The following is a 13,147-nucleotide window of genomic DNA, read 5'->3' as shown; positions in this document are numbered from 1 at the left end:
GGAAACACTGCTGGAGAGAATAGAGAGGAATGACAGCAGTAGAGACACAAAAGTAGATAGTAAATTAAACTATGGGCACATACCGAGACCATTATTGGCAGGAAAACATATTCCCTTCAAAACCATGTAATTTTAGATTGTTGGTGATATATTTTCCGTGTAAATTTTTTATATTTTGTCTTTCTTTATAGTCAACAAAATGTAAAATGGTAAGAATCAAAACCTTTGTAATGCTAACTGGCATAAAGAGAGACTGGTTGCATTGTGAGTGAGTTCGCTGTACAAAACTATTACCCAGTTAGTTGGGGAGAATTGTTTAACTATGGACTGTTGAGCCATTTGTGTTGAGACTGATGTCAAACAGAAAGAGAGGCGTGTCATCAGCAGGAGTGAGGTTGACGAGGAGGACGAGTGGAGCCCTGATGAGGAGGATGAGTGGAGCCCTGCTACACTGGGCTGTGGTCGGGAGAAGCGCGTGTGATCGTTACAGTCACACATTCGGTTGGCGTGTCCCGGGTCCTGCGAAGGCCCGTGTACAGCCTCTCCTCCAGGTTAGCAGTGAGTTTGTCCGTGAGCTCGGCTGTGATGGTCTGAGGGCCGTAGCCCGAGGAGTCAGGGAGCTGAGGGGGCGAACGCTCGTCAGGGGGCTCGGGAGGGAGTCCGGACTGTTTGTTGTCCTCCTGAGGGGCAGGGCGCTCGCCCATCCCGCCATCTTTCTCCGAGATGGAGGGATGAGGAGGAGCGGGAGAACGGGAGGCGTGGTCCTCCGCGTCTCTGACAGTGCTGTTGTCCCCCTCGACTTTCGCCTCAACACCCTTCTCCCTCTCCTTCCCCCCACCCTCGGTTGTCGTGGCCTCCACCTTTGGAGTTTGGGGATCGCTGCCGGCCCCGTCGCTGGCCTCCTCGTCGGGCGCGCTGACGATGCGCGGGAGCGTGCTGTGGTAGCTCGTCTCCAGCGGGCAGTTCACGCTGTCGCCTCGCCGCAGGGGCGTCCGCTGCCTCTCGAACGAGGAGTGGTAGTGCCTGACCCCCGGGTCGCTCCACTGCTTGTGCCGCTGCCACTGCTTGCGGAGGTGGACGCGGGAGCGGTGCTTCTTCAGCGGCGACTCCAGCTGGTCAAACTGAGGGTCGTGGCGGAGGAAGTCGTGGAAGAGCGCGTCCGTCTTCTCGTCTATGCTGTAGTCTCGCCGGCGCAGGGTTGCGGGTTGGGGCGTGGGCTGTGTGAACATCTGACCGTACGGGGACCAGCCCAATGGGCCGGCGCCTGTTTCAATGGGAACTCCTCCGCTGGCCCCGAGCAACACCTCATCTTCCGGCTCCTCCTCAAAGAGATGAGACTCGAAGCTCTCACCGATGGTGCCGGTTCTCCCTGCGCTGGTGAAGTGGTGCCTCTTCTCCAGAGCTGTTCTGTCTTTCGGGCTGCCGCCGCCGCCGCCGCCGCCGCTCCCGAACAGCCGCAGGTCTTCCGGGCCGCGGGACGGAGCCTCGATCGACGCGTAGCCACTGTCCATCTGCAGCAGCTTACGGGTCCCCGTCTCTCCGTCACTGCTCCCCCTCTCTGATTCCGTGCTTTCCTGCTTCCTCTTCTTGACCTCCTTCACCCGCAAACCATCATCCATATACACCGCCAAGTCCTTGTCTCCCTCTCCACCCTCTGCCTCATCCCCTAAGTCCTGAGATGGGTAGCTGGGAAGCCCCCCTGTTTCCGTTTCGGTGTCTGTGCGTCCGCCCAGCGAACACACACTGTCAGCGTCACTGCACACCGAATTCCTGTCATTGCTGCTGCTCTGGTCGGAGGAGGCGGCGCCCTGCTCCAGCAACGCGCGGAGGGTCCAGATGTCTCTATAAAGGACTTGGGGGTCCTGGGGTTCGAGGGGGTCCAAAGGGTCAGTGCCGTCCCTTCTGGCCAGGGTCAGTGCTTCCTCTTGGGGGTCAGGGGAAAGGCCAATCACCCCTGGACCACCGTGGCTGCAGCTGGGCTCCACCATCACCTCTACCTCTAACCTGTGATGTAAACAGCAGGATGCAGAGAGGCGAGAGAGAGTGAAGGAGAAACACACGTGCGCGCGCACACACACACACACACACACACACACACACACACACACACACACACACACACACACACACATACACACAAGGGTCAGTTTCAGAGCATGGACCTAATGAACACATTGGTCTGAGATATGTTCACAGTACACAGAGAAGTGATATTCATGACTTGTTGAGCTGAGCGGTAATATCGTCTTGTTCTACATTCTGAGAATTTCCCTAATGCTTTCCTCTTGGGACTGAGCCAATTTGAAGAATACATATGAAATATAAGCTGATTTGAGTTATGTTAGTAGCTATAAATACTGTAAATGAATGTGAGGGTCATCATTGAGTCTTTGTTAGCTCAAGGCAGCTTCCATGAAATTACTCTGATTTTTTTAAACAAACACGGGGAAATGCTGATTTTGTTTCATTAAATACTTCTATTTTTTGAATGAAAATGGAAGGCTCTATAATAAAGTCGTCTAGAAGAGTGATTATTTTTGTTAGCTCAGATTATGTTTGGCAAACTCGGCCTCGCCATAACTCCAAACATTAAGTAACAAGATCGCAATGACCCTTGAACTATGAACTATTTCGGACATCATGACATCATCAGACCATGTCAGCGATGGAATGGGCTGGTTTCCTATGCCAGAAATAAGCCCCATGTCCCTATTCCTATGAAAAATGCCCCCTGGAAATCCCCTTTAAATCATCAGGTTGGTTTCCCAGTACTTGTTTACAGTTATATCGCTATTACTTAGAGATCAGACCGTGGTCAGACAGTGTTTACAAATACTTAACAGGCTGTTTTTTAATCTACGTAAGTGCACAAATGGGTGAGGTTTGCTACATAGCACGATACACGAGTGCCAGGAACAAACAGGAAATTATCCAAATCAACTTAGTATACTCTTCTGTTTTGTTTACATGTTTATTGACAAAGAATGAATTGTCCTGATGTGGTCAGGTCAACCCTACCCATCTGGCAGGTGAAAGCATTATTTGCAATTAGTGCTTGACTCAAGTCAGTTATACTGTATCTCCAATGAGAAAGAATAAATAAAGTACACTTTATGTTGAAGCAAAGGGGGTGGAGAATGGGGACTTGGAGCTGTAGCCTACTGTATCAAGCAGAGCGTTAGCATTAGCATTGGTTTGCTAGCTATAAGAAATGCGAGCAAGGCAGCAAAGCAGTGGACAGGATGAATGGCAAGGGAATTAAAGATACCTGCCAAGGGAGGGGGGTGGTGTGGAGGGAGGGGAGAGGAGGCGGGTGGGGCGCTGGCTGGGGCAGTAGGTGGTGTCCTGGGTGCGGGCGATGTACTGGATGAGGTCTAGGTGGTGCGCGTCGTTATCATCCTGGTCCATGCTCTCGCTGGCGGCCCGCTGCCGCTGGAACTGTCTCCTCTTGGGAGAGCCTGGCACACGGCGGACATGGAGATGGAACGGTCACTTATATCATTCAAGGTGTTGTGTAACAGGTGGAGATGAGGGGGTTGAAGTGACATTTTTAAATAATCCACATCTCTGAGTGGGGATTTGATGATCTTTGTTGGTCTGTTGGCGTGAGAGGAGAAGGGGACTTGGGGAAAAGCGGAAAGGAGTGTGTGTGTGTGTGTGTGTGTGTGTGTTTGTGTGTGTGTGTGTGTGTGTGTGTGTGTGTGTGTGTGTGTGTGTGTGTGTGTGTGTGTGTAGGATTCAGCCAGGCTCAACGCGCCTTGGAAAGACCAAATTCTGCGTCACTGTGCCATCTGCCGTGTGTGTGTGTGTGTGTGTGTGTGTGTGTGTGTGTGTGTGTGTGTGTGTGTGTGTGTGTGTGTGTGTGTGTGTGTGTGTGTGTGTGTGTGTGTGTGTGTGTGTGTGTGTGTGTGTAAGCCAAGAGAGGCTTCTCACAGTTGGCTACTGGAGCCCCCTGCTTAACCATAGTCTGTTTACCACAAGGGAACACCTCCAAAAACACTGAACCAAATATAAATACAAGGAAGGAACAATTACAAGAAAGGAACAAATAGTACTAAATCATATACATTTTTACTATTTTTTCAGTTATGATCAATTACCAGTTATAACCAATAAACACCATGAAACATTACACTTATTTAACCCACACATGATGCATTGGCAGACAGACTTCAAATAATATGGCTGATACACTAAGTGCCACAAAGGATCCATCACCTCTGGTGTCCAGACTCGAGGCTCTCTGGCTGCTGTCCAGCTTCCACTTCTTGATCTTGAAGTAGGGACTGGCCCCCTCCAGACTGGCGTGGCGCCGCAGCTTGGTGAAGAACTGCTGCACGGGCCCCTGGCCACCAGGAGGGGCAGCGTTGCCCACCGCTGCCCCTTCACCCACACTCACGCTGCTGGGACTGCCTCTGCCCTGCGGCCCTGATCCCATCATCTCAATCTGCCAGGGAGAAAGAGACCTGGTCAGAAAGGAAAAGCTGCCAGTGGTCTGTGTATAATCTCCACTGACAGTGCTGTCCCACAGGGTCTTCATGTTTACCCATCAGCCACCACTCCTGTTGTCACTCCCTCAGGCTATCTGCCCTTCTAGCCTCTTTATGGATGACTCACTGCTTGACTGACTGGCTGGTGGCTGACTGGCTGGCTGGCTGGCTGACTGACTGGCTGGCTGGCTGGCTGACCTACAGAGTACTGACTGACTGACTTATTATTCGGTCTACAAATAATTAACTCGGCAAACTCCATGACCTATTTATATGTGCTTGCTTTCAAAACACGAGGCGTTGTGTGCGCTCAGTTCTTCTTCTTGTGAGGTTGAGTATTCACGTGTGTAGTCTTTAAATAATATTACTACAAGAAGGTCCAACACAGGACATGAGATATTTGAGATGCTGAATTTCTGGATGTCTTGATCCTGGCTGTGTGACAAAGAACACACAGAGGGTGGTGATGACTTACGGAGCTGCAGCTTGGCTGCTTGGTGCCGGGGGCGGAGGTGTTCTTGCTGAAGCTGGTGTCCACCACAGAGTTGAGAGCGTCTCCGGGAAGCGCAGAGCTGGAGCTGGTGCCCAGGGTGGTCAGCGCTGTTTGTGGTAGGGGGCACAACATCGGCTGAAAGGGAGGCACACAAACACATCATTTGACTTTTTTTCTTCATTTTTTGATGACGTTTTCTCAGATTTCCCCCCATTTTCTCTCCAATTGTACTTGGCCAATTCCCTGCTAGGGTGTCCCGGTCGTTGCTCCACCCCCTCTGCTGAGCTGGGGAGAATAGGCCCTTTTCACAGGGGCCATTTTGTGTCGAAAAGGCAGGGTAAACACAGGTGCAAGCAAAACACTAATGATTGGAATTTGGAAACCCTCATTAGTGTTTTGCTTGCACCTGTGTTTATTCTGCCTTTTCGACACAAAATGCCCCCCGTGAAAAGGGTCTATAGTAGACTAGCACATGCTTCCTCCCATACATGTGCAGTCGCCAGCCGCTTCTTTTCACCTGACAGCGAGGTGCTTCACCGGCAGGATGTAGCGCGTGGGAGGATCACACAATTCCCCCCAGTTCCCCTCCCTCCGGACAGGCGCCCCGGCTGACCAGATGAGGGACCTCATTCCCACCTGCAGACACTGCAATTGTGCCTGTATGGACGGACGCCCGACCGAGCCGGAGGTAACACGAACCTACAACCCTGGTGTTGAGAGGCATTGCTGCACTAACTCACCCTAACCCTACCTTTTCTTTAATCATTTGATGAGCCCGCAAGCAAATCCCTGCTTCACAGCCATCCAGCTACACATAATGACACCTGCTAGCTGCCCCACTGTCTACTTGGCTGCTGACTATAAAGTATATATTTTCTGGAGAAGTTAAGTTGAACATATCGAGGCTACATCTATGAATGTATATCAAGTCCAGATTCCCTCCCGGCCCGTCAGCGCAGCAGCAGTGCTTGAGCAACCTGGCCTAAATGGGAAATCAATGCACACGGCCTGTTGAGATGAGGAGGCAGAAAGATCCATGATGCCTGTGTTTGGGTACATTAGCTTGATACATTTTCTCCGCCTGACCCCAGTGATTGATGCTCTAATTGGCCCCGGTCGTGACAAACGAGGCATCGGGACAAATAGCGGGTCGGGGGGGGGGGGTTGTCACCTGGAAGATGGAGAGCGCTGACTTTGAGGCGGGGCGCGTCGCCATGGTGATGGTGTTCTCGGCGGAGTCACACTCATGGATGGTGACTATCTTGAGGGCCGGGGGAGGGATGTTCAGGTGCGTCAGCCGGGCGTTCTTCAGGTGGTGGAAGTCCCCCTCGGTCAGGGTGTACCTGGTTGTGCACGGGTAAGACAACACACGCTTGCATTCAACTCTTTGTATGTTCAAAACCACAAAAAATATTTGTTTTGTGCATTATTCACAAGTTTATTAAGTTTATTCTTGTAACAAAATGATGTCTGACTTCAAACCCATCGCAGCTACACTTAACATTTAGAATATTTCCTTCTGGAGCATTTGCATAGCAGGCTTAGGTGGCGTTCTGAGAGAAAAGTAGGCCACTGAGAAATAATGAGTTAGAGAGTGAGAGGTCTTTGTGTCCACAGCATACATCTGCATTCTGATTTCACTCACTTAACCCTTAACTAACCATTAACCAACCGAACAGAAATGCATACAGTAAAATGGGGTCATCCTTTGATCTCTGTTAAAGAGGAACGGAACTGGGGTGCATGGAAATGGAGTTGAACATGGAATGGTATATAGAGACTTGTGACTGTGGCCTTGTGCGTAGGGTTATGTTCTGTGTGCATGTCTGACCTGCGGCCTTTCTCCTGCTGGGCCTTCTTGCCGTGGTCAAAGAGCGCAGCCTCATTGAAGGAGACGCGGCGGCCCATGGTGCCCGTGGACAGGAAGCGCTCCGTCTCCTGGTCATGACAGCTGCCCACCGACAGGCAGTCCGACTCATCTACCCTGATGGTGATTTCTGTCCAGAGAGACAGGGGGAAATGTCCAGAGAGACAGGGGTAAGTGTCCAGTGTCCAGAGAGTCAGGGGGAAGTGTCCAGAGAGACAGGGGGACGTGTCCAGAGAGACAGGGGGAAGTGTCCAGAGAGACAGGGGGACGTGTCCAGAGAGACAGGGGGAAGTGTCCAGAGAGACAGGGGGACGTGTCCAGAGAGACAGGGGGAAATGTCCAGAGAGACAGGGGGAAGTGTCCAGAGAGACAGGGGGAAATGTAGGGTAGATAGAGAGATAGTAGTGAGAAAGAGGGGTGAGAATGAGATACAAAGAGAGTGGTTTGCTCATTCAAGGCAATTGTAACAATTGTAGTCAATTAAAGTCAATGTTTTTCAGATTTGTTTTTACATACATACATACATACATACATACATACATACATACATGTACTGTATATACATACATCCTTGTAATTATATAAAAGTGAGCAAGTGGGCAATATCTGTCTGTCTGTTTCAATTTTTGTCCCACTGATGATGTCACAGCACTGATGATGTCACAATGTCTATGACATCATCAGTGATGTCATCAGTGACATCATTATTGACCAAAATCATCTTATGACATCACTGATGATGTCATAGGCACTGATGATGTCATAGGAATTGTGACATCATCAGTGATGTCATAGGCATTGTGACATCATCAGTGACAGTGATGTCATCAGTGATGCAAATGTAACCCACATAATATGGACCACATATATTGGTGTAGTTGCAGAAGAGAGCTGGTGAGATTTACTGTGTTACACAAAGTTGCACAAATGTGCGCTTCGCATGCCAATAGGGCAGGTGATTGAGCGCTGCGCATGCTAATAGAGCAGGCGAGGCCGAGCTGCGTGCGGCAAGCCCACATAGCGGGCGAGCCTAGGGTTGGCGACACAGGCCTAGTATACATACATATTTACACTGACATACTGTATCAGTGAAGTCAAGCAGCTCTTGTTCTGACACTTTTGTGTAGAGTTTATAAGGTATGGCAAGAAAAAAACCCGTACAAAACAGCTCAGTGCCAAACTGTTGGTGCCATTTAAAAAAATCATTTTCATTAGAGATAGAGTGCATTCATGGTCTCAAAATGTAAATATGTGTTGCAGGTCTGTCTGACACTACAATATGTTGATGGGGTAGATCACACTGTGTTGCAGGTCTGTCTGACACTACAATATGTTGATGGGGTAGATCACGCTTTGATGCTGAAGAGATACAAATACGACTGCATCTACAGCAGCATCCCTCCATCACTCCCATCCCTCTGCCTCCATTATTCCTCCCTCCCACTCACTCTCCCCGTTATCTGTCCCTCCGCTCACATCCTGCCTGCCTCCGCTCTTCATCCATCTTTTTTCTCTTACCATGCGTGGTGGGCTGAGACTCCTCCATGTAGGTGGTGTTGGTCTTCTCGGGGTCATCGCTGGCCCTGGGGCACACAGGAACAGTCAGATCAATGCTGTGACATGATTAGCCCCCAAGTCTGTGGCTTTCCTCTGTGGAACCCGGCCGTTACAGGCGACCACATCGGCTGCCACATCAACAACAGCAAGGCCCTGAGAAGCGTCAGCATACATCAGGCACGCCTTCGCCCAGGTGCTGTTTGACTTTTCACCCAGCCTGACTGACTTACCTGCACTTTAGGGACACATATACAGGCCGACACCACAGACATGCAGCTAAGACAACAAGGCCTTATGTTCACTGCATAGGGTAAAGCTCTTATTGCTTTGCTCTCGTTTTTTGGAATGTACTATCAATCAAAAGTTTGGACACACATTTTTCTGTATTTTGAGTATTTGTCACATTTTAGAATAATAGTAAAAAGATCAAAACAATGAAATAGCACAAATGGAATTATACAGTTACCAAAAAAGTGTTAAACAAACAAAATCTTATATTTTCGTTTTTTTTAAGTAGCCGCCCTTTGCTTTGAATTGATGGAAAGGCAAATTCACTATTTACTGTATATTTGTAAAAAAACAAAAACATTTAATTTTATTAATTTTTAATAATTTTAAGTATTCAAGGTAATGAAAAACAGATGTGTTTTGAATGGTACTATACATTCTTGCTTTAGTGAGTTTTGTCTTTATTCACCCAGGCAAGTCACGTTAGTAGAGATTTTCGTTGGCAAAAGGACCTAGAGTACATCTTAAACGCTTAAACGTTGAGATAATTAGGACAATGCAGGTCATCAGACTGTGGCAGCTGATTCCTGATAGTATCTCTAAGAGGGAGAAGCTTCCTCTGATATTGTCCTTAATTGCCACTGATCCTCCATGCTTCTCAAATCCCATGCCCACAATCTGCTCTGAGGCAGAAAGAAGGACCTGAAATCTCTTCCCCATCATTTCTCTTCATATTATGATTCCTTTGTGCTATGCTACGAGTCGCGCGTGTGCGTGGTTGTGTGTGTGTGTGTGTGTGTGTGTGTGTGCGTGTGTGTGTGTGTGTGTTTGTGTGTGTGGGTGCGCGCACACGCGAGAGTGAATGACTTGAGGGATTTCTCTGTCCACCCAGATCTGTGCTTCGCTTCTTCTCTTTCATTTCCTCTGTGCCTCCCTTCCTCCCCAGTGTGTGTGTGTGTGTGTGTGTGTGCGCGTTCTCTATGTGCACACATGGCAGGGTGAGGCGCAAGATTAATCACCGCCGATGGCTGCTATGAAATCTCGTTACACTCGTCATTTGTGCCACGATGTCTGCACGATTCTCCCTGGCTCTGCACGATGTCTGCATGATTCTCCCTGGCTCTGCACGATGTCTGCACGATTCTCCCTGACTCTGCACGATGTCTGCACGATTCTCCCTGACTCTGCACGATTCTCCCTGACCCTGCACGATGTCTGCATGATTCTCCCTGGCTCTGTACGATGTCTGCACGATTCTCCCTGACTCTGCACGATGTCTGCACGATTCTCCCTGACTCTGCACGATTCTCCCTGACTCTGCACGATGTCTGCATGATTCTCCCTGACTCTGCACGATGTCTGCACGATTCTCCCTGACTCTGCACGATTCTCCCTGACTCTGCACGATGTCTGCATGATTCTCCCTGGCTCTGCACGATGTCTGCATGATTCTCCCTGACTCTGCACGATGTCTGCACGATTCTCCCTGACTCTGCACGATGTCTGCATGATTCTCCCTGACTCTGCACGATGTCTGCATGATTCTCCCTGACTCTGCACGATGTCTGCATGATTCTCCCTGACTCTGCACGATGTCTGCATGATTCTCCCTGACTCTGCACGATTCTCCCTGACTCTGTACGATGTCTGCATGATTCTCCCTGACTCTGCACACGATTCTCCCTGACTCTGCACGATGTCTGCATGATTCTCCCTGACTGCACGATTCTCCCTGACTCTGCACGATGTCTGCATGATTCTCCCTGACTCTGCACGATGTCTGCATGATTCTCCCTGACTCTCCACGATGTCTGCATGATTCTCCCTGACTCTGCACGATGTCTGCATGATTCTCCCTGACTCTCCACGATGTCTGCATGATTCTCCTTGACTCTGCACGATGTCTGCACGATTCGCCCTGACTCTGCACGATTCTCCCTGACTCTGCACGATGTCTGCATGATTCTCCCTGACTCTGCACGATGTCTGCATGATTCTCCCTGACTCTGCACGATGTCTGCATGATTCTCCCTGACTCTGCACGATGTCTGCATGATTCTCCCTGACTCTGCATGATGTCTGCATGATTCTCCCTGGCTCTCCATGATGTCTGCACGATTCTCCCTGACTCTGCACGATGTCTGCATGATTCTCCCTGACTCTGCACGATGTCTGCACGATTCGCCCTGACTCTGCACGATTCTCCCTGACTCTGCACAATGTCTGCATGATTCTCCCTGACTCTGCACGATGTCTGCATGATTCTCCCTGGCTCTCCATGATGTCTGCACGATTCTCCCTGACTCTGCACGATGTCTGCATGATTCTCCCTGACTCTGCACGATGTCTGCATGATTCTCCCTGACTCTCCACGATGTCTGCATGATTCTCCCTGGCTCTGCATGATGTCTGCATGATTCTCCCTGGCTCTGCATGATTCTCCCTGACTCTGCATGATTCTCCCTGACTCTGCACGATGTCTGCATGATTCTCCCTGGCTCTGCATGATGTCTGCATGATTTTCCCTGACTCTGCACGATGTCTGCATGATTCTCCCTGGCTCTGCACGATGTCTGCATGATTCTCCCTGGCTCTGCATGATGTCTGCATGATTCTCCCTGGCTCTGCATGATTCTCCCTGACTCTGCATGATTCTCCCTGACTCTGCACGATGTCTGCATGATTCTCCCTGGCTCTGCACGATGTCTGCATGATTCTCCCTGGCTCTGCACGATGTCTGCACGATTTTCCCTGGCTCTCCACGATGTCTGCATGATTCTCCCTGGCTCTGCACATCTCTCCTACGCTCTTATTTTATAGCACGTTTCATGTCTCTCTCACATGGTCAGGCCTTACTGTGGGCTGCTTATCATGTTGGGAATCTTCTCATCTCAGCTTATCCCGCTGTCGCCATCACTGGTCTGGATAAGAGTGCCGCATAAATGCTTCAAGGTGTGCGTCTCACCTAGCATAGCGTCGGCCTTCTCCACAGCAGCGACGGCAGGCGAAGAGGAGGATAACGATGAAGACCAGCGTTCCTACCAGGAAGGTGGAGAGGATCACCAGGAGGACCACAGTGCCATCCTTCTCCCCCGTCGCCTCCAATGGGATCTCCTGAGGTATGGAGAGGAGGGCGAAAACAGACAGATATATATATAAGATATATAAATAAAGATATAGACATGATAGATCAATAGATAGATAGATCGATCGATCGAGACGGGCATGCAAAAACAGATTATTTTCCTTTTTGTGGGATTGATAGAGTGTCACTAAAGATGGAAAATGTTGTAAATTGTCTCAGAGAATAGAAGAATGATTGTGATGATCGCAGCATCAAAGAACAGAGGTGCTTAATTATTGACTTTGATTTTGTGCCAGATAAGCTTCAGATAACCCTTTGTTTCGATTTTACGACACTCAAAACGACCCACGGGAGGTATCTGTGCCCGTGGATGTCAATTCTATGTGATTTTAATCATTCGGGCAAATCCATTGTTTGAGGAGTGAGGTTGGTGATTGAACCTTAATGACACAAAAAATTCTGAGTAGCCTATCGGCAGAGAGGGGAGGAAGAGCAGATAAAGGGAACGGCGGCAGGTGTGCTCTTGTCCTGAGGTTAGACGGTCAGTGTAAGAGCGAGAGAGAGAGAAAGACAGAGAGGGGAGAGAGAGAGAGAGAGAGAGAGAGAGGAAAAACAAAAAGCTTCCCACATGATGAACATCAAAGCGCTGCAGAAAGCACTTGTCGGTTGTTTCCTTGGTCCCATCGAGGGATTCAGGTGAGAGGAACACCTCCTCTCTCTACCTACCATTATTTCTGGTTACTTGTAACCAGAGCCATGTAGATAGAAGAGTTCCGACATCTCCATTCACTCCAATGGACCAGTTTTTTTACTCTCAAGAGTTCCAGGAAGTAAGGTCCTGGATTAAGCAGCACTGTCGAGTTGCAGCAAAATAGACCGTTTGTGTTGTACTCTGAAAGGGTTTTTCATCCCTTGACTCAAATTGTACCTTATCAGCTTTATTTTAGCATGCAAAAGTAGCGCGAGACCCATTCCTGGCTGTTCATTGGCTAATGAGTCTCGCATTTTGGTCCTCCGCTGACGCCACTCTCTCTCTAGAGGACACTACTTGTAACAACACAGTAGCCTATACTACCCACCTAAGTTATGAAATATGCATGGTGTTATTTCAGTTCGGCTTCGGAGCTCACATTTGAGATACAACGACAAATGGCGTCAGTACACACCATTCATGTAATCATGTCTGGAAGTGCCGAGTGCAAAAAAAAAAATCAATGTTGTACGTGAGAGTGAACTTGGCAGATTTGCGACATGAAATGATGCGAGTCCATATCAACTGCAGCAGATGTATTACCTTCCCAATTACACTATTCAGCTTGAAGAGATTGATTTAGCCCCACCGGTTGCTTTCCGAGCATACAGTGAATCTATAAACGCCATGGGGCAATTACTCAATGGCTGCCGGGGCTATTAACCTGTCTGTAGCT

At 49.2% G+C, this 13,147-nt stretch overlaps 1 protein-coding gene across 1 annotated transcript in view; it reads right to left on the bottom strand.

Moving 5' to 3' along the window:
• Positions 1 to 446: 446 nt before the first annotated feature.
• cbarpb (CACN subunit beta associated regulatory protein b) overlaps positions 447 to 13,147 on the bottom strand; it is a gene marked incomplete at both ends in the record, with an annotated part of 14,611 nt that continues 1,910 nt past the window's right edge. The window contains 8 exons of the mRNA XM_083648437.1: positions 447 to 2,004; positions 3,269 to 3,458; positions 4,219 to 4,447; positions 4,966 to 5,118; positions 6,155 to 6,326; positions 6,815 to 6,980; positions 8,369 to 8,433; positions 11,601 to 11,749. Coding sequence (XP_083504563.1) covers positions 447 to 2,004; positions 3,269 to 3,458; positions 4,219 to 4,447; positions 4,966 to 5,118; positions 6,155 to 6,326; positions 6,815 to 6,980; positions 8,369 to 8,433; positions 11,601 to 11,749 — 2,682 coding nt within the window. The remainder of the gene's footprint in view (positions 2,005 to 3,268; positions 3,459 to 4,218; positions 4,448 to 4,965; positions 5,119 to 6,154; positions 6,327 to 6,814; positions 6,981 to 8,368; positions 8,434 to 11,600; positions 11,750 to 13,147) is intronic.

Source organism: Poromitra crassiceps (assembly GCF_964638095.1).
Source record: "Poromitra crassiceps genome assembly, chromosome: 12".
Lineage (NCBI taxonomy): Eukaryota > Metazoa > Chordata > Actinopteri > Beryciformes > Melamphaidae > Poromitra > Poromitra crassiceps.
Note: the sequence above shows the minus strand (reverse complement) of the source record. Positions and strands in the feature narration are given on the sequence as shown.